This window comes from Parasteatoda tepidariorum, chromosome 3 (assembly GCF_982258835.1).
Source record: "Parasteatoda tepidariorum strain Cologne lab strain chromosome 3, Ptep-v5.0, whole genome shotgun sequence".
In the NCBI taxonomy this organism is placed as follows: Eukaryota; Metazoa; Arthropoda; class Arachnida; order Araneae; family Theridiidae; genus Parasteatoda; species Parasteatoda tepidariorum.
In genome coordinates this window covers 60480610-60499527 of record NC_141757.1, presented here as the reverse complement: position 1 = coordinate 60499527, position 18918 = coordinate 60480610, and the positions used below count along the sequence as shown (strand labels likewise).

The window sequence follows — 18918 nt, the reverse complement described above, 5'->3', positions numbered from 1 at the left end:
ATTTTCAACATTTCCAAGCATCATTTTGTTTGGCATATTACATAACTGAAGAATGTCAAGTCATTCTTGACTTAGAGTTTGTTAATAGTTACAAGCCTTGAAAGTTTTGTTTAGCTTATTTCTAATATTTAAGAAATGCCAAATTTTAAATTCTTCTTTTTAGTTCCTGAATTTATTAATAGTTCCAAGCTTTTTTGTTTGTTTGTTTATTTCTAACAATTAAGAAGTGCAAAATTTTGAATCCTTTGCAAATCAAGCTATAATGATAAAAGTAAGTATCACTATTTTCATTACAATATTTCTATATGAATGTATATCCTTCTATGAGAATACATGTATATAGTTGCAAAATCAATAGCAATCATTTACAACATTCATTTATAAAGGCAATTATGTGAAAATAATATATTACCTGCTATGCTATATTCCATAAATTAAAGAAAATGGTAGGTTTTTGACTGTTTTTACCACTGTCGTGTCAAAAACCAGTTTTTGACAGCAAAAACCCAACCCTGAGTGGTACACAGCGCTACGAAAAATTTAGAAAGGGTACACAAAAGTCATAAGTCTGGGAAACACTGGTCTAATGGAACTTGTCTGACTGCGTCAGATAGTTGGAGGATAAGCCACAATCACAACAGTATCTGTGATAAAATAACTACCAAATTTTTGGTCACTTTCGAGCTGAGGGGATCAAGGAATTAAAATTTAAAAAAACATCACAATAAGGAATCAACTCAAAGAGTACAACAGTACAAGTTAATTCTTTTGGTACCTTAGCATTTGTAGGTGGTGTAAACAGATACCGATACAGATACCCCTTGTGAAGTTTCTTGATGAGTTTGTATTTCAGTAAATCCATAAAACATTAGAATATTTTTAAGAAACTAAAACTTACTAAATATTCATATTTAATGAACTAATAAGGCATCAAAATTCAACAAAATTAAGACTCATTAAAGACAAAATTCAAAACATACTTTACCAAGAATACATATTATTATTGACTAAAGCATGAAAGCAAAAGATGACTTACAAAACGTTAAACCAAACGCATATAAATAGATTATGAGTTATATTAAATATATAATCTTAAATTATAAATTAATATCAATAGGTCAAAAAAATTTATACTAATAGGTCAATTGGATTAAAAATTCCAGAATATCAAAACTAACTGACCTTAAATTGATTAATCAATTAAATTAAAATTTTTACTTATAACACTAAACATTCTCTTACATAAAGATCATTTTAGAAATAAATTTTAGATGACATGAAATGTTTTGATCTTACTCTTTACATCATATTACATCCTAGGTTAGATCATCAGGTCATCAGTTGAGTAAAGTTGCCCCAAGGAATAGAAGTCACAGAAAAACACAACAAATAAACAAATGTGCAGTTCACTTCCTGATTTCAGAACTTATGCCCTCGAGAATTAACGGACTCTTCTGCTGGTCTGTTGTCAAACTTCTTTTTTAATAATTATTATTATTAAAGGACGCCTAAGGGAAATTTTGTCTTTTATTAAAGAAAACAATAGCCTTTTTTCTCTGATAAGATCTCAATAAACACTTTTCATTGAACCAAGGATTAAAAATGAGGAAAATTATTTTTTAAAAAAAATCAAGGATGGTAAAAATCAGACAAAACAAAGCTTTTATAATTCTTTGAACCATTAAGCTACTAAAATCATGTTTCAAATAAGAAATTTAATCAGAATATTTTTATTTCTTTTTTCTTTAAAGACGATTTTATTTCACGAATTTTTTATTGAAAAATAAACTGAAACGAAGTGAGTTGAAAGCTGGATTGTTGATTGTTTCTATTTTTCTGCATTCTGAGATGCACTTTTCTGAAGGAATGATTTAGTAAACTTTAATATTAAAAGGGAAATCTAATATACTATTATAATTGGTTAAAAATATGATGATTATTAAATTTTACTATATTATCGAATCTGTCATACTTTAAATTGGTGTTTATCCATAAAAAAAATTAACTAAAATGTCGTCTGCAAAAGAGGATGGCATGATAAATTTAAATAGCTTTGGAGATGTTGAGACAGCAGTTAAAACTAACATCAAAGAAGAGGAGTTAGAAATAAGTCCTGAATTATTTGCTTTAAAATGTTCTGTCTCTGTTCCCGACGATAAAAATGGGAAAGTTGAAAGTGATAAAATTGAGCTTAATAAACCGAGTGCAAAATCCGCAGAGAGTAAGAGTACATGTAATAATAGTCCTGTAAACACTGTACAACCTGAACTGAAAAACACTGCATCTGATTCACAGTCAGGGTCTTCGTCTAAACAAAATGTTAATTCTAGTTCAAAGTATGCGCATCTACCTGTGCCAAAAATCAACTGTGCTGAGAAAATTGTAAGTTAGAGTGATAACTTTACATTCATCCTTGCATTTTATTATTCTGAATTGTTATTATAAATCATGATGTTAATGTGAAACATATAAGAAAAGTAACCTAACTCTTTCCACATATTTATGCTTCAAGAATTTAATTAATATTTCAAGGGTTTAAACTCTTTTCTTCAGATAAATTCCTTGTTCTCATTTATTGCAATATTATCATATTGCTATCTGGTCATGCCAAAAACCGAACTTCTAACTTACTCAAATTTTTTTTTTAAAAAAGTGTAGAGATATACTGGGGGAGTAGCTACCAGGTATACCCTTCAAATTGGTTTTATTCCATGATTTTTTTTTTTCGCTGTTGCCAAAACTCGGCGATTATTTTAGTGCACATACTGATACGAAATTCTTCTCCATTTAAGTATTTATACATCTAACTGTAATATAAAAATTTAATAAGATTATAACATTTAGCAGTATTTTAATTGGATCAATAACTCCCATGATGTGAGTGTGATATTAAAGGAGAACTAAAATAGTTAGCTCTCATTATCATTTGAGTAATAAAAATCTTGAAAATATTCTCCTGTAAATAGTTATGGAATATTTCCATATCAGTACTTGTTTTTGCTAACTGAAATCTTCAAATGTAACAGCTCAGTTTTAGTACTTGGAATAAATTTAAAAATATGCATTTAATGACTTTTCAGGAATTCACCATATGTCTTACCCTTTAAACTTTTTTTTTTTGTTTAAGTTTCTTGCATATTAATGTCCATTTGAAATTTGTTAGTAATGCATTTTAACATAGATACTACCAATATAGAAATCTAGATAGCTTTATTGCTTTTGTCTACTGTATTATTTTTCTCTTAGAACATTTTTGTAGGGACATTTGAACTAGATCCTGATAGTACCAGTGCCATATCATGATGCTGTGAGGGTGGTTTTTCCTAAATTTTTACTTTTTCAGTTTTTAAATGCATTTATGATTATGCATTAATTTCTTCTGCACAGATATTATTGAAACTAAAATAAATTTAAGACAATTTGATTCTAATAGTTCAGAATATTAAAAAGTCTGAATATCATAAAAGAATATTTTAAATGACGCTGAAGGGAAAAGTTTTTGTTGTTAAGATGATTTTAAAGCACAGGCTTTACCAATCATGTATAAATATGCTGTTGTGTAAATAAGTTATGCCAGGCATTATCTTAAAAATAAATTGAACCCTAAATCATATTAAACTTTTATCACTCTGGATAGATTAAAAGTTATGATCTGAAATTGTACTTCAGCTTATTTTGGTAGATAAAAATTTTTCTCTCCATGACAAAACAAAAAATTTATAAATATGGCTTGTGTAAAGTTAAAAATGTGAGTAAATTAAAATTAAATAAAAGAAAAATTAATGTTTGCCATAATTGATAGTGTACTTATCTCATCTTTGAAATTATATTTAGAAATGAAAGGTTGCATAAGTCTTACATGAGCCAGTCAAATCATCAAAGAGAGTATCAAAATACATCTAAAAACTTACATACACACCTTGCAAAAATTCTTAAAAACTGTATTTCTAGAAGCCATAAGCTTCTTAAATTAAAATTAATTTTATTTTCTAATCAGCGAGTTTATTTAATACTTTTTATTTAATATCATTATTTGATAACAATTAGAATAATTTTTATTTATTATAATTTTGCATTAAAATAATGGTGAGTTTTTTCCAATGTTGTAAATTTATGTATTACAATTATTTATATATTACAATTGGGATAAAGTGGGTATATGTTTAAAAAACAAACATCTATTTTCTCCTTATAAACTGAGATAATTTGTTTAATATTTTTGGAGACTGGTATTGTGACAAACATTTTTATTTAAGTGATAAAAACTGATAAAAAATTTAGTGTTTATAGACTATTTGTTTATGATTAACTTATACAGTATGTTGGTTTAGCTGTTGAACTTTCTTTAAAAACTGGCAAAAAATATTAATTTCAATACAGCCTGTTAGAGGGACATCTAAAGTACAGAAATTTAAGAATAAATTTAAAAATTCAATTTATTATGAGTTATTTTCTAAGGTGTGTTAAAGTGGGTATACGGTTAGGCTTAATAAGTGTTTATGCTAGTTTAAAAAAATGTCTAATGCTTGATATTTTATAATGTAATAAATAAAAAATAATTTACTTCTTTGATTAATTTAACTTTTTAAAAAGAAGAATGAGGGAGGAAATAACGTATATACTATACAATTAAAAAAATTACCAAATAGCGTGATAGTACAACTTAGTGAGCATATTTAAAAATGTAGATGAGTTTTCACACAAATTTCTTTCTTCATATGATAGTTTTTTCATGGAAAACAAAACAGTTCCTTTAAAATAACTAAATTGAATGAAAATAAATAGCTTTCTAACTTTTAATGAAATTGTATAGAATTTAGCAAAATATACTGCATGTGATGTGAAACCAAACTTTAATAACCATGGATATTAGGGTGACCCGGGGTAATTCACGATCACTCTGTTTCTGGGGTAAATAATGATCACCAAAGTTTTATTCAAAAAGACAATTTATTTTTTTTAAATTTCAGACATGGACAAGAATGCTTGTACACTTTACTAAAGTATAACTACATTTACTTAATAATAGTTTTTTGTTTAATCTAACAAAATAAGTATCTTTTAAATTGCTTTCCGTATTTTCTACTTCAAAGATGGGTTTCAAAATGTGCACATTTCTGCAAAGATCCTCCTCCTTCTCTTAATAATAAATATTTTGAGTTACTTTCTTTTTCTTTGATATAAAAATAGCGTAAGCTTTTGTTTAATTGTTTCACATCTACTGTAAACCTTATAATTGATTATAGGAAACTATATCAAATGTTGCCCCCTACTGATGGGGTAATTATTAATCACTGGGATAATTCCTGATCATTGTCATTTCTTCTTATAAATAGTATAAAAAATAACTAATAAGTAGGTAATTGTTTTGTCTTAAATAACAGTTCATATTTATTAAGTGGAACAACTATAAAATTTTCAACTGTAATCACAAAATTTGTTTCTAACTGTATAGACAACTGTGTTCTGATTTGCACCATTTCTGGTTTGTCTTACCTTTCTTCTATCTTAATTTTATGTGTGTACATTGTTAGAATAATTTTTAAGTTTATAAATTAGCCTAATATAAATATGGTGAGAAATTATAAGCCTAAAAAGGATGCTAAGCTTCAAGAAAGCAAAATTAGTGAATTTCTTTTAATAAATGAAAATGAAAATTTCAGAGTGAGAGCTACTGCCAGAGCTGTTGACATACCTTACTTAACTTTACACTCTCACTTAATGAAATTAAAAAATCCAGCAAAAGTAACCCATGTGGGAACTCTTTCTTATATTCCAGCAGAACATGAGAATGAGTTGGTTGCTTGCCTAAAATGTATGGCACGATGCAAAGATTTTTAGAAAATTTAAAGTGTTAATCTTTATTCTTGCTTTTGAATAAATTGTTTTATTAGCTGCTTAAACATATCTTTTTGGTTTATTTGTTTGATCTTGATGTCTTATTTGTTAATTTCCATTGTATAATTATTTTTAAACAGCCCCTTTACTATAAAAACTGGTGATTAGTAATTACCCCAGAAGTGATCAGGAATTACCCCAGAAATGATGAAGAGAAGGGGTAATTCCTGATCACTAAAAATTTAAAACCTTTTAAATTCTAATTAGATTTTCAAACAAAAGAAGGTAAAATGGGACTCATCTCATATAGCCTCAAACTTCCAGTAAATATTAAAATTCTATCTTGAATAGTTTTTTCACAAAATAGATGTTTGCATTTTTTGATCAGGAATTATCCCAGGTCACCCTAACTCTTTAATAATCAAAAAAAAAAAAATCTGCTTTTATTTTTTAAATATAATCATGATACATTTATTTAAGAGCATTTTTATTTCTAAAACAATATTTAAATATGTTTTTTTTTTTTTTTAAATATATATTAATTTTAGAACTGACATACTTTGGCATACTGACATACATGTTCCTTTGAATGCATTACCATAGAAAAACAATGCATCAAAATTTTCAGTAAAGTTAATTTAATGATTTCATTTTAGAGCTTTCTTTTTAAAAAACAAGCTAGATTTTATTCTTACTTACTTTATCCCACCTGACACTATATTATGTAATACAATGGTTTATCAATCTATTTTTCAGTGAAACATTTTTAAATAATAATGTTAAAAACATCTTTTTATTTAAATATTTTGTAAGCTTTTTTGTTGAATTTGTATAATTATGCCTATTTGTTTATTTGAATTTTGTTTATGATTTATTTACCCCGAAAAATTTTTTAATTATTTATTCATGTTTGTTTAAAATAGGCAAATTGTTTAAGAAGATTTAATGTGTAAAGGAATTTTTATTTTACCTGAAAACTTATTATGTTTTAAGATTTTTCTTTTTTTCATTTTGTCACAAATTTTTTGGTCTGTAAAAAACTTTTTCTTTGTAGTAACACTAAATTTCTTTCAGAATGAAATCTCAAGCAAAAACTATTCTTGCAACCTTTTAAAATGATTTTTGTCAAGCGAAATGCATGAATTTATATGGCATAGTTTTCTCTTTTTGCCACTTTCACTGATGGTGAGATGAAACAAGATTTTTGAAGAAGGTCTGCAGATTCAACACTCTAGTTCTAGCCTAGTGTAGTAGACATCTTGATCTGTTATTTATGTAGTTGGTGTTATTTACCTGGGTATTATCTAACAAAATATTATCTAAACAAAAGAAACAATGAAAATTATGAAAAAATACGACAACTGAAGCTGACGTCTTCAGGGGGTACCAGCTCCGGAAGCCATAAATGCAAAACCTTTTCTATTGAGAAAGCACAGCAAATGTCTAAATTGCTCTCTCTGTACCTCAAAGGTTTTGCCAAAGTCGAGGAAGAGAATACAATACAAAACATAAAATACATAAAGCAAATACAAAAGTATAAAATCAAGACTAATACATCAGAATAAAACGCACAAAAACTTACTTGAAACATAAATCCCATAACCAAATTACACTACTGACTGCCATACAACAACTAAATTGAAATAAGTGAAAAAACAATGCCCCCAAATTTGATGCGCAGGCAGAAGAAAAAAAGAGCGAGAAAGTGGTGACATCATTAATAGAAATGCTTAACCGGGGCAACTCACTCAAAACTTGATCTTGCCCTATTAAAGGAAAATACGAAACTAATAATTCTCAATCATTTTCTTAATTTTAAAATCAATATTACAAAAATTAAAAAGAAAACAATTGTTTTCTAAACTTTCCAGAAAATTACTTGTTGCCTCTTCAAAATCGTTGAATATGACAGTTTTAAGATATATCTATCTACCTTTAGTAATTTATTAATTTTAAATTAAAAATAAAATTCTGCCTTTATTAAAGCAAAAAGCTGTTTTGGTATTTTCTCGTTTATAATGTTCGGCTGCAAATAAGAATTACAATTTAACAAAAGAAGGCCTGTTTTCTAACTGAGAATAGCTTGTTCTATCTTTTGTTTACTTGAACTATTATGCATGTGTATTGTTTGAGTGTGTGCATTGGGGTTCTCCAGTTTGTTTGCTGACTTTAGATAGCCATTTTGCTTTTTAAAAAGGTAGTCCTTCCTAATTTTTTGGGATTTCAAGGCTCAAATGGTACCAGCAGCGCATATGGTTCAATTCAATTCCAGGTACTGTCGAATAAGTACTTATATTTGTTTCATAAATTCTCACTTTTGTTATTTTCTACATTTCAGATATTTTGCCTGGATATGTCGTCTGATATGGAACAAACACCATTTAGACTTGGTGACGGGTAAGTATTAATTTACTGGTTCATTCTTTATATGAGGTCTAATGTTTATATCTTTTGTTTTATTTTAAAATCTCTCATATGTTTTAAAATAACTTTACTTTTTCAGATTCAGCATTGTCAGTCCACTAATTTCTTTCTTTTGTCCCCATATACCTGATAAGTTTTTTTTTTTTCTTCCTGCAATAAACTTTATAAATGCCATTGGGGTACCTTCTAATGAAACTAACTGGTTTTAGATAACGCTAGTTTAATTTTACGAATTTTAAGAAAGGAAATCACATTAATTTGTAGGCACACAAGCAAAACAAAAATTAATATTTGATATGCTGATATTGATTTTTACTTTTGCATCAGAATGTTTTAGCATCTAAAATATTATGATGAATTAACATTATTTTTGATTGTAAGCAATTAAATAATCATTTTATAAAGAGCAAATTGTGGTTATGAATTTACTTTATTATAAACTTTAAGTTTTGTTATCTTTTTTTATGACAGACATTTACCATGGTGGAGCATGTCATTCTACTCCACTTGTTGTAGAAGCCATAAGCAAAAGATTAATAGTATTACATTTATAATCTCGGTAATTTTAGACCCTAATGTATAGTTTTAATGTTCTTTTCATTAAAATAATGTACAAAATGGTCATTTATAAGTTTATAAGAATAAATACAAATTTTAATATTAAAATAATAATAATAAACTGCACACATTTCCTTTCTAGAGTTTTATTAATAAAGTAAATAAAGTAAAATAATACTAATAAGTATACCTAAGATTGTGTAATTTTTTTAGGTCGCAACACTCTCCTTTGAGCATGGTGAAGAGAACTATAGAATTGTTTATAGAAAATAAGCATTTTATTAGTAGAAAGCATGAATATTCATTAATGGTTTTGTATGAAAATGCAACATGGGTATGTATGTTTGACATCATTTTTATTCATTATCTTTTATATATAAATTTCACTATTATTTAATTTCTTATGTTGAGTGATAGTTCATTTTATTGGCTATACACTTAAACCAGTTTCATTTTTAATTAATTGTGTCAAATTATGAGTTATTAATATTATCTCAGCTTATGATGTGTGTTAAAAGTTGTGATTTTATATTTCTTCCTTTAATACTAAGGAAATATGCTCAAGAAATTCTATAGATCCTGTTAGTGGGGGGGGGGGTTGGCATAAGAAAACAAAATCGATAATCTTATTGGGTGGGGGGAGAATATATTGAGAAACTTTAGCTTCTGATGTGTGTTTAAAGTTGCGATTTTCTATTTCTTATATTAATACGAAGGAAATATGCTACGGGATATGAAAATGATTTTGTATTAATACTAAGGAAATATGCTTAAGAAATTCTATAGATCCTGTTAGGAGGGGAAATTGGCATAAGAAAACTAAATCTTTAATCTTGTTGGGGGGGGGCAATGAGGAAGAAAATTTTATTCACGGACAATTTTTACCCTGCTTAGGTTCCATAAAATTTACTTATTCATTATACACGTTTTTCTGCTTGTTGCTTTTCATGCTGAAAAGCTAGTCAGTAAACAAATGGGTAAAGTGATAGTTTATTAAAAGAACCATCTGCTTAATAATATGTGTGGCTTATTATTATAGGATTTATAACATAAATCTACATATCTCCATCTTATTTTACATTAAACATAAGAAGTATTTTCAAGATTTAAAATAAAGGGATTGTTAATTTATTTTCTGGAACGATCCAATGTCTTCTCTTAATTAACACCTTGGCTTTAGTTAAATTCTCAACCCCTGTTATATACTTATATTTATTTATTTTCTAATAAGATTTAAAATATAAATGCAATGTGTGTATTTTTCCCCAATTAGGTGAGAGAATTTACAAATGACCCAAAGGAGGTTATTGAGTCGTTAGAAGATTTGAGTGAAACTCAACCATGCTCAAGCTGCGGTATCCTTTTAAATAATCTTATTTTATTTTATCCAGTAGTTTTTGTGTCATTTTATAAACATTATGCTTGTAATTTCTTTAACTTGAGATTAGATTTAGCCTCTATTGTTACATTAATGTAAGTAATATTTTTCTCTTTTAATAAAATAGCTATTATGTTTATTAAGAATTACACTGTTACTAAAATTAAATATCTCTTTCATTCTAATTTAAAATATATATATACTATTAGTTATTTTGAATCCCTATTTTGTAGGGAATGGTGTGAGATTTAACAATCAAATAAGATTTTTGCACTATTTGAATTTATTAAAAATTGTCATTAACATTTGCAATTTTTTGTTTCATTTGTTGTGCATAAAATAAAAAGAAGATTGAAACCATGTAAATTTATTTTGAATTTAAGTCTTTGTTAAAAGATAGTATAGTATATTATTTAGATTATTGTTCTTCTTTTATTTTGATTACTTTATCATCACAAATTCTACTAAATTTAATATAAATTGAAAGTATAGTTGATAATTACTTTTTGCATTAGCAAAAAATTATACACTTCTTAAAGTTTTTCTTTTTTTAAGAAGTAATATCTATCTACAGGACATTTTACCTTAGCTAACTTAGTTTTACCTATACTGCAAGTTCGTTATTTTGATAATGAAATAAATAGAGCAAAAGTTGATTCAAATCTTATTGTATTAACCTAATAGACTTTTCTTTACTTGCAACAGCCTATAAATTAACTTTGTCCTTTGTAATATCAAATAAAACATATATTTAACATCAAAATTATTCTAATCAAAATAAAAATGCGAAAGATATAATACATAAGAAACTTAAATACTATACTATGCATGTTATACTTAAAGAGCTTATTATTTTCTTACGAAAAAATTTAAGTGTATCTTGATATTTTTTCTATTATATCGAAATTACTAACTGCACTTTTATATTATTACAGAACAGGGAAATATGAAATGACATTACCAAAAAAAATATCTCTACTGCCTTGTATATTTAGAGTGATTCTTATATATGGACGATCTAGTTGTATGATACATTTTTCTGATGAAGAAGTAAGCATAACTCTTGAATTTTGTGTTAAGATATTAAAAATGTTTACTCATAGCAAACCTAAGCTTAAAAATTGCTTATAGTATATGTAATGTTCCGCAACTATAGTATAGTTTACATTATTATTGTTTATAAGCATGCTAAGCAAAATTGGCTACATTATTAGCATTAATAAAATTAACTTGTTAAGCAAACATATACAAATTCTATTGATAAAAATAGTAACTATGAGGAATTTCATGAAAAGAACTTGAAAATCCTTTAAATTTGTATTATAAAATTAATTATGTGTGTTAGTGAAGGTAAGAATTAAAACCAGCTTAGCATTCTTGTTGGCCTGCGTTTCTCCAAACTTTTTTGTTGCAACCTTTGTGCACATTTTTTTCTTCTTTTTATAACTTAGTTCATATTTTTGTCTTTTTATTCATTATAGAAACAAAGTATTTAAAATTTATAGGAAATTTAAATTGCAGTTTGATACTTCATTCATAAATTCTCAATTATTATTTTTACAACTATTAATAATTCAACTTTTTTATCTTCCACTAATGCCTAGTAGCAGGTGGTAAAAAAAAATATATATATTTTTTATTCTTATTGTTTTATGTGTTGATATATATTGAAGTGGTACTTAAGTGTTTGAGTATTGGCTCTCGAATGAAACTTTTCATTCTTATAGCTTAAAACTTCTTGTTAAGATATTTTTTGTCAATTTCCATCTCAATACTAAGAACTATTGAACCATACTGTTACATTTTTATTCTTTTTATAATAATATTACTATAGAAAGTAATTTGTAATAGCTTTGGTTCTCATGCTATAGAAAGTACAGTTTGTTGTGAATCGTAATAAGTGTAAGTAGTGGATATTGGTTTAAATATTTTCGATTCTTTTGTAAAAGTGCTTACTTTAATTAAGTATATTAACCATGAATTATTAATTTTAAAAATTTGCCAATATATGCACTAGAAAACATTATTCAATAAAACCATTAAAAAGTGTAAGCAAGCTAACCGTGGTCTTGGTAATGCTTAAAGGTTAGCTTTGTTTCTCGAAATAAATAAATGTATTCTTCTTTTCTAATTACCAATGTAATTGAACAGTTTATTGTTTTTATGGAAGCCTGAGAAGTATAAAATTTTCTTTATTTATATTTGAATAGATTTGTGAATTAATTATAATAAAACTATCAGTATATTTATTTCCTAAATGCATCATGTTATTTTTTTATACAGGCTAAGGAGTTTTTGGTCAATTATCCCTTTATATATCTTGATATTATTTATATCCATGAACCTCCCACTGATGACAATAAATGTCAGGTATGTTATTGAATTCTTATATTAAAAAATTTTTATGCCTGCATTGTGTAATGAAACATTGTAACTTTTATTATTGGTTTTTAAAAAAGATTGTTGTTAAAATAGATTTTTCATCAAAAAATGTCTTCATTGCATAACTTCCCCGGGGCAGAATCACAGCGACATTGTTGCAGAATATTACAGAGTTCTTGCAGAAACAATTTTCTTTTAAGAAGTAAATAATTTTGGTTTTCTGCAGAAATGTTTTATTTTTAAAATTATAATTAAAAGATGCCTTTTTTCACACATCAGAGGGGAAAGTCACTACTACAGATTGCACGATTTTATTTATTTATTTTATAATGTGATGATTTACAAAATGCAAAAAAGGAAATATTTAGTGTGTTGTCTTGTCCAGTAAAATGTGAAAATCTTGCCCATGATATTAGAATTTAAAAAAATATTACATATTCATTTAAAACTTAAATACAATTTTATTTTATTAGAATTTTTTTTTTGTAAGCACAAAATTTTTGTTACTTTAAATTTAGTTAGTAACATGTATATTTGTTATTATCAAAAGTATCTTGCGGAAAGATATTAGTGCTAGAGAGGTTCTGCCACAGGGCATGACTTAATCTTTTTTTCTTTTTTTTTTTTTAACTTTATGTTTGTAATTTTATTATTTCATATTGTTAAGTTTATAGTAGAAGATCTATGTAATACAGTTCTATTAACCATTATACTCCATTACTTTTCTGATCTAAACAATTAAAATTGCATTGAAGAAATTTTTGAGACCAAGCAAGAACTATTAACTATTCACAGGGTGCAAAAAGAACTATGTACTAAGAAATTAAGCTAACCAAAATTGATATATTTTTTTATGATGATTCTAACATTCTAGATAATTTCATTGTTTTTATAATCTTTGAAAAAAAGATAGACTTATGTGCATGTTTTGTGTTTTAAAGTAGTTTGCATTTAAAAATTAAATAATTAAATGTTTAAGAGGAAAGCATAATGTTATGTCAAATGATCTATGTAACCAAAAATTTTATATAGTGCCAATCGTCAAGTTTCAAGATTTGTTTTATAAAGATCTTCTAATTAACTAACTTTCATTTGAAACTGTTATAGTTATAAATGGTATCAGAGTATAGCCCCAATTATTCAGACCAAGGCTGATCTAGATAATTGAACAACTTCAAAAAACAGCTATAACTATATTTTTGGGGGTATCTTTTTCCCCTGTATTTCTTTATGCTAAATTGAATAAGACAAAACCTAAATTGATCGAACAAATGGGGTTTTGTTCATACAAAGTACAAATTAAAAATAGTACTTTTTATGCAAAAAAAAAAATTTGAAACTTTAAAAATGTTAGTCATGTTGATTCATTTTTGATCACTTTAGATTAAACATAAATTTATTAGAAACTCTGCTTCTAAACTGATTTTCACTTGCCTTGATATTTAAATCAAATGTATATAAAAGTTCAAACATAAAATTGTATTTTTGTGCTCAAAGCACTTATAACTTCTTATCATTTTGCAGTTGGTTACATTTCATTTTTAAAAAACTACATTTAAAACAAATTTGTCTAAATGTCAATATTTAATTTTGTCCCCTCGTTTACACCCTTTCCTCTATGCTAAAGCCTGTCACAAGATTTTATGGGATTTTTCATGTGTATAAAATGTGTGCAATCATGTGTAAGACCTCTATAAACAAATTTCAATGGATCTTGTTTTATTTTCAGTGTCCAACTTCAAGCCCTAACTTGGCTGTACAAAATATTCATTATGTGAATTTTTTTGCTAAGCCTATATATATAAGTAATTTCTAAATTAGAGAAACAACTAATAAGGTATAACTAACTGTAATGTAATTGTAACTGTAAATGTAAATTGGAAGTATCTACTTATTTTACATTATTGAATGACGTAATTATTTGTTTTCAAGACTAAAATATGCAACTTCGGAATTGAATATATTTAATTATGCTTACTCAAGTCATTTCTATTTTATTTTAAAACTGTTGCACTTCTATTTTTTCCTATTCATCAGAAGGCACCAAAAATCAGACAAAATAAGGAGAATTATACTATCATTCTGTATGGCGACAGAATCAAACAAAATTCAGAGAATTTTATCACACTCAAACTATCATTTCTTTTTTCCAGTATGAACTGCCCCCAAAATAATGATCAACAACAACCTACCTAAAAATGAATTTGAAAAGAAAAAAGAATCCAGAATATAAGCTTAAAGAATTTGAAGCTAAAAACTTAAACTTTTTGAAACTGCTGAAAAGAATAATTTAGAAATTGGAAAAGAGATTGCAAGCCACAAACTTTGGAAAACGCTTTAAAGCACTTTGGCTAAGCAGTATTAAAAAAAAAATATTAAAAGAACAGCAAAAGGACGACTAATTGAAACAACTATTAATTCAAATGTTATCCAAAGCAGTGGCAAGAGATCTGGGTTCACCAAAACACAGGTTTTTTAAAGAAAACCTAGAAGAAATAAAAGACAGTTTTTTCAGCTTTTGCCACGTAAGTTTTTCTGGTTTTGTTGGGCAAAAATCCAATTTTGCACGAGGATAAGTGGATTTTCCAAGATAGTATGAAAAGACCTTCTATCCGAAGATAAGTGGATTTTTTCAAATGTGTACTTTTTATATACTGAAACAATATTGCTTGATTATTACCAAAGGGATTATGAAGAAGAAGAAAAAGCCAAGGGTGCCATTTTATGGTGAAGGTTATTATTTCCAGTGTGGATGGAGGTGGAGTTTTAAGGTGTGGTTGGAGTTTGCATTTGGTATAGTGGATTAGTTGAAGATATTGACAAATTGAAGATTGTGAAAACAGAAGGGTGATGAAAATAATACTTGAGCTGGATCAGAAATAATAAAAAGCTTTTATTTATTATATATTTGCAGAGCTCGAGTTACAAAATATCATTCATAAGAATTTCAGTTTAATAAGTTTTGCATAGTAATATTAAAATAGGTCAGGCCATGGGAGACAAATCCCCCACAACCTGCCTAATCAAAAGCCAAATTAAAAGTACGTGTAATTTGTTCCCGACGGACACAGAAGCATGGGTAGGAGATCCAAAATTGGCAATTTATTAAAATATAGCATAGCCAAAACAAGGCCAACCAGCATATCAATATTGGGTTTAAAATAATACCTTGGCGATCACGAGTCGCCAACAAATTTATGTGAATTATTACAACCATGCAACCGAAACATTTAGCCGTTGGAAAATTAGAATAAAAAGTTATAAATAGATTTTTGTTTTCGATTAAAGGCGACAGTGAATTAATATGTCTGCATAATAATGAAATAAAAAAGTATCCGTTACATTGATCTGGAAGAGAAGAAATAAATATTTTATGTTTGTTTTAAAAAGATTAAGTTTGTGATTTATTTTAAATGTAATTCTATTAATAAAAAATCAGCTTAAGTAATGAAAGATATTTTAAAAGATAGAAAATAAATATGTGTATGCCAATTCTGGCATCACAGGGATTAATAAATGAAATGGTTATGAGATTAACTATTTCAGTCTTTATTCTGCCTTCTAAATGTAAAATGAATTGCATAATGATGAAGTTGCTGAAATGGTTCTTTGTAATGATATTAAGTGTTACGTTATTAGTTTTAAGTTACAAATAAGGGCGTAATTTGCTTTAAATTTAAAATGGAATTCTAGAGACATTGCATACATTCATAAAATGAAATGCACAAATCTTTGTGTGGCACATGGTATGTTCATATGTATTTTTCGATTTCTGAATTCTTTATATGGCTTACAATGTACAAAAATAATTTTTTCTTTTATATTTTTTGCTTTAGAAATGTATGAAAATAGAGAAGTTTTAAATATTTGTTTTCTAAGCATTTCAAGTATAAAATTTAAGATTTTAATTAACGTATGAAATGTTCATTAAATTGAATTAATAATTATGTACGAATGAACATATCATAAACAACCAATACCTACAGTATGCATTCACATTCCATTAATAAATAATTTCATTATATGATCACTATATAATCTAATCTTTTTTTTTGTAATTAGCAAATTTTTTTTCCAAATGAAGTATTAGCAAACAAAAATAAGATTCACAAATATTGAATAAAATACTTTTTTAATTCTCACCAAAATATGACATATAAGCTTAATCTCAAATTTCATGAAGCTAAAAATTTAAAATATCGGAAAGTCTCACTGTTTAAAAATGAAATTTACATCTGAAATTATAAAATTTACATCTGAATCATGAAATTTACATCTGAAATTGAGTGGGAATTCTGTAAACTATATGCATTTGTTAAAGGGTTGGCTTTTTGCCGGCAGAAACTGGTTTTTGCCATGTCAGTGGAAGAAACTGGTTATAACCGGCAAAAATTAGCAGAAACTAAAAAAAACCTCTATATTAGTTCTAGTAATTGCTTAATGACATTTTGTTTAAGTAAACTGAAAAATGAATTAAGTAAAGAGAATCTTATGGCTGTTTATAAAAAAGAAGTGACATACAGATTTAAACAGGCAGTTACTGATTATCATTTGCTAGCTTATATGCTGCATCCAAAGTATTTGGGATTGAAATTATCATGTTCTCAAGAAGAAAGTGCTGGAAATTTACTCGCCAATATTAACCCAGATTTTGTACCTAATGTCATAGCTTTGCAAAACAAATCGGCCCCATTTCCTGAAATTTATTTTTCCAGTGAAGTTTTGACAACTACCCCAGCTACTACATGGTGGTCCAGTTTTAAAAAATATGCAATGGATGAGAGTTTCACAAATCTTGCTTGTTCCTTGATGGCAATGCCTGCTAGTTCTGCTGGACTTGAGAAAATCTTCTCAAATTTCTCGTTCATGCATAGCAAACTGAGAAATTGTTTCGGTTTAGAAACTGCATCAAAATGTGTCTTTTGTTACAGATTTCTGCAGAGTGCAAACAATGTAATATTTGAATTTGAATGGTGATAATTTTGTAAATAAATTGTACTTTGTTTAACATTTAATTGTTTTTTCCATGAATTATCCATTGTATGTCAATCTCAATACTTACTTTTATGTCATTTTCTGAATTTCTGCCACAAATGTGGCAGAAAAGGGTTTCTGCCATGCCAGTTTTAACTGGTTTCTACCAGTGGTTTTAACCACCTCGGCAGAAACTTGCCAACCTTGATTTGTTCTGGTGTTAAAAAATTTATAATACCTTCAAAGTTTCTTAACTAATATTATAACTGCCCTTACATTAATTTGAAAGGGGGGAAAAGAAGACAGACTTTCTTTAAATGTTTTTCTGTTATATATAAATTCGTCTTTATTTTATTTATTATAATTTTTTTTTAGGAAATCTTTGAAGCCTTGTGTGACTTAGATGCACAAAATAAATCTTATATTTTTGAAGTAACTCGCAATACAACTAAACTACATAACTGTATGGCAAAGTTATTAGCTCATCCTATGCAACGCTGTACCCAAAAAGATGCCTCCTATAGAATACGTTGTCCTGCTTCTAGTAGCAGAATAAATCATTTGTATAAAAATTCATTTTAAATATATTTTTCAATTTTTATGTGATAAATAAAACATTTCTTTATCTTATGTGTTTCTGTATTGTCCATCCTGTTTACCATTAAGTATGGTTTTTGAAATGTTCCCAAAGCATTACAAATAATGAAATTATCTCAATGAATAATATAACTTTACATTTATTTAATTTTGATATGTATTTTAAACTTCATATTTATTGTTTTATGAGCATATATTTCAAACATTTTTTCTTTCTTTTTTTTGACAATAGAAATTATTGGCATATACTTAAGTAACAACTGTTTGAAAATCAAAATAACTAATGAATTGGTGTGATAAATTAAAAGTGGCATGGCATTCAATCATCGTCTTTCACAAATCATTATATTTTCATAACAAGGAGAAAAAAAAACACTGTAAAATATCTCGGTGGATAGAAGTATGATTAATCAAATTTACCTAAAATACAAATTTATATATATATATATATATATATATATATATATATATATATATATATATATATATATATATATATATATATATATATATATATCCAAGATGTCTTTATTTTTATGCGTTATTAAAATTATCAAGAGTAAGTTAACAGTTTTTGTCACATAGGGTAAGCCAACCAGTGAAAGAACACTACCCTGAGAAGGAACATTTCATTTATATTGATTAAAAATAAGAATTTGAAAGTTTTTCTTTAGATTGATTGGTAACAATAGCTTACTGCCAAACAATAGGAAGTCATCTAGCAATGTTTTGGATTACCTGGTCAAACAGACTTCTCTGGAAAAATT

At 26.8% G+C, this 18918-nt stretch overlaps 2 protein-coding genes across 4 annotated transcripts in view; one reads left to right on the top strand and one right to left on the bottom strand.

Annotated features, from left to right (window-relative positions):
- LOC107439743 (membralin) overlaps positions 1-1607 on the bottom strand; it is a 48541-nt gene extending 46934 nt beyond the window's left edge. The window contains exon 1 of one of the 3 annotated variants that reach the window (XM_016052428.4): positions 1297-1607. The gene's annotated coding sequence lies outside the window, so the exon portion shown is untranslated. Of the gene's footprint in view, positions 1-1182 lie in introns of all 3 variants that reach the window. The other 2 variants (XM_043044322.3, XM_043044324.3) reach the window with 2 other exon arrangements.
- Positions 1608-1790: 183 nt separating this feature from the next.
- Positions 1791-18184, top strand: LOC107439745 (BRISC and BRCA1-A complex member 1). The gene is made up of 8 exons (XM_043044321.3): positions 1791-2382; positions 8177-8235; positions 9034-9154; positions 10094-10175; positions 10269-10293; positions 11134-11248; positions 12482-12568; positions 17930-18184. The coding sequence occupies exons 1-8, from the start codon at positions 2011-2013 to the stop codon at positions 18134-18136; spliced, it is 1068 nt and encodes a 355-aa protein (XP_042900255.2). The 5' UTR covers positions 1791-2010; the 3' UTR covers positions 18137-18184.
- The last annotated feature ends 734 nt before the right edge of the window (positions 18185-18918 follow it).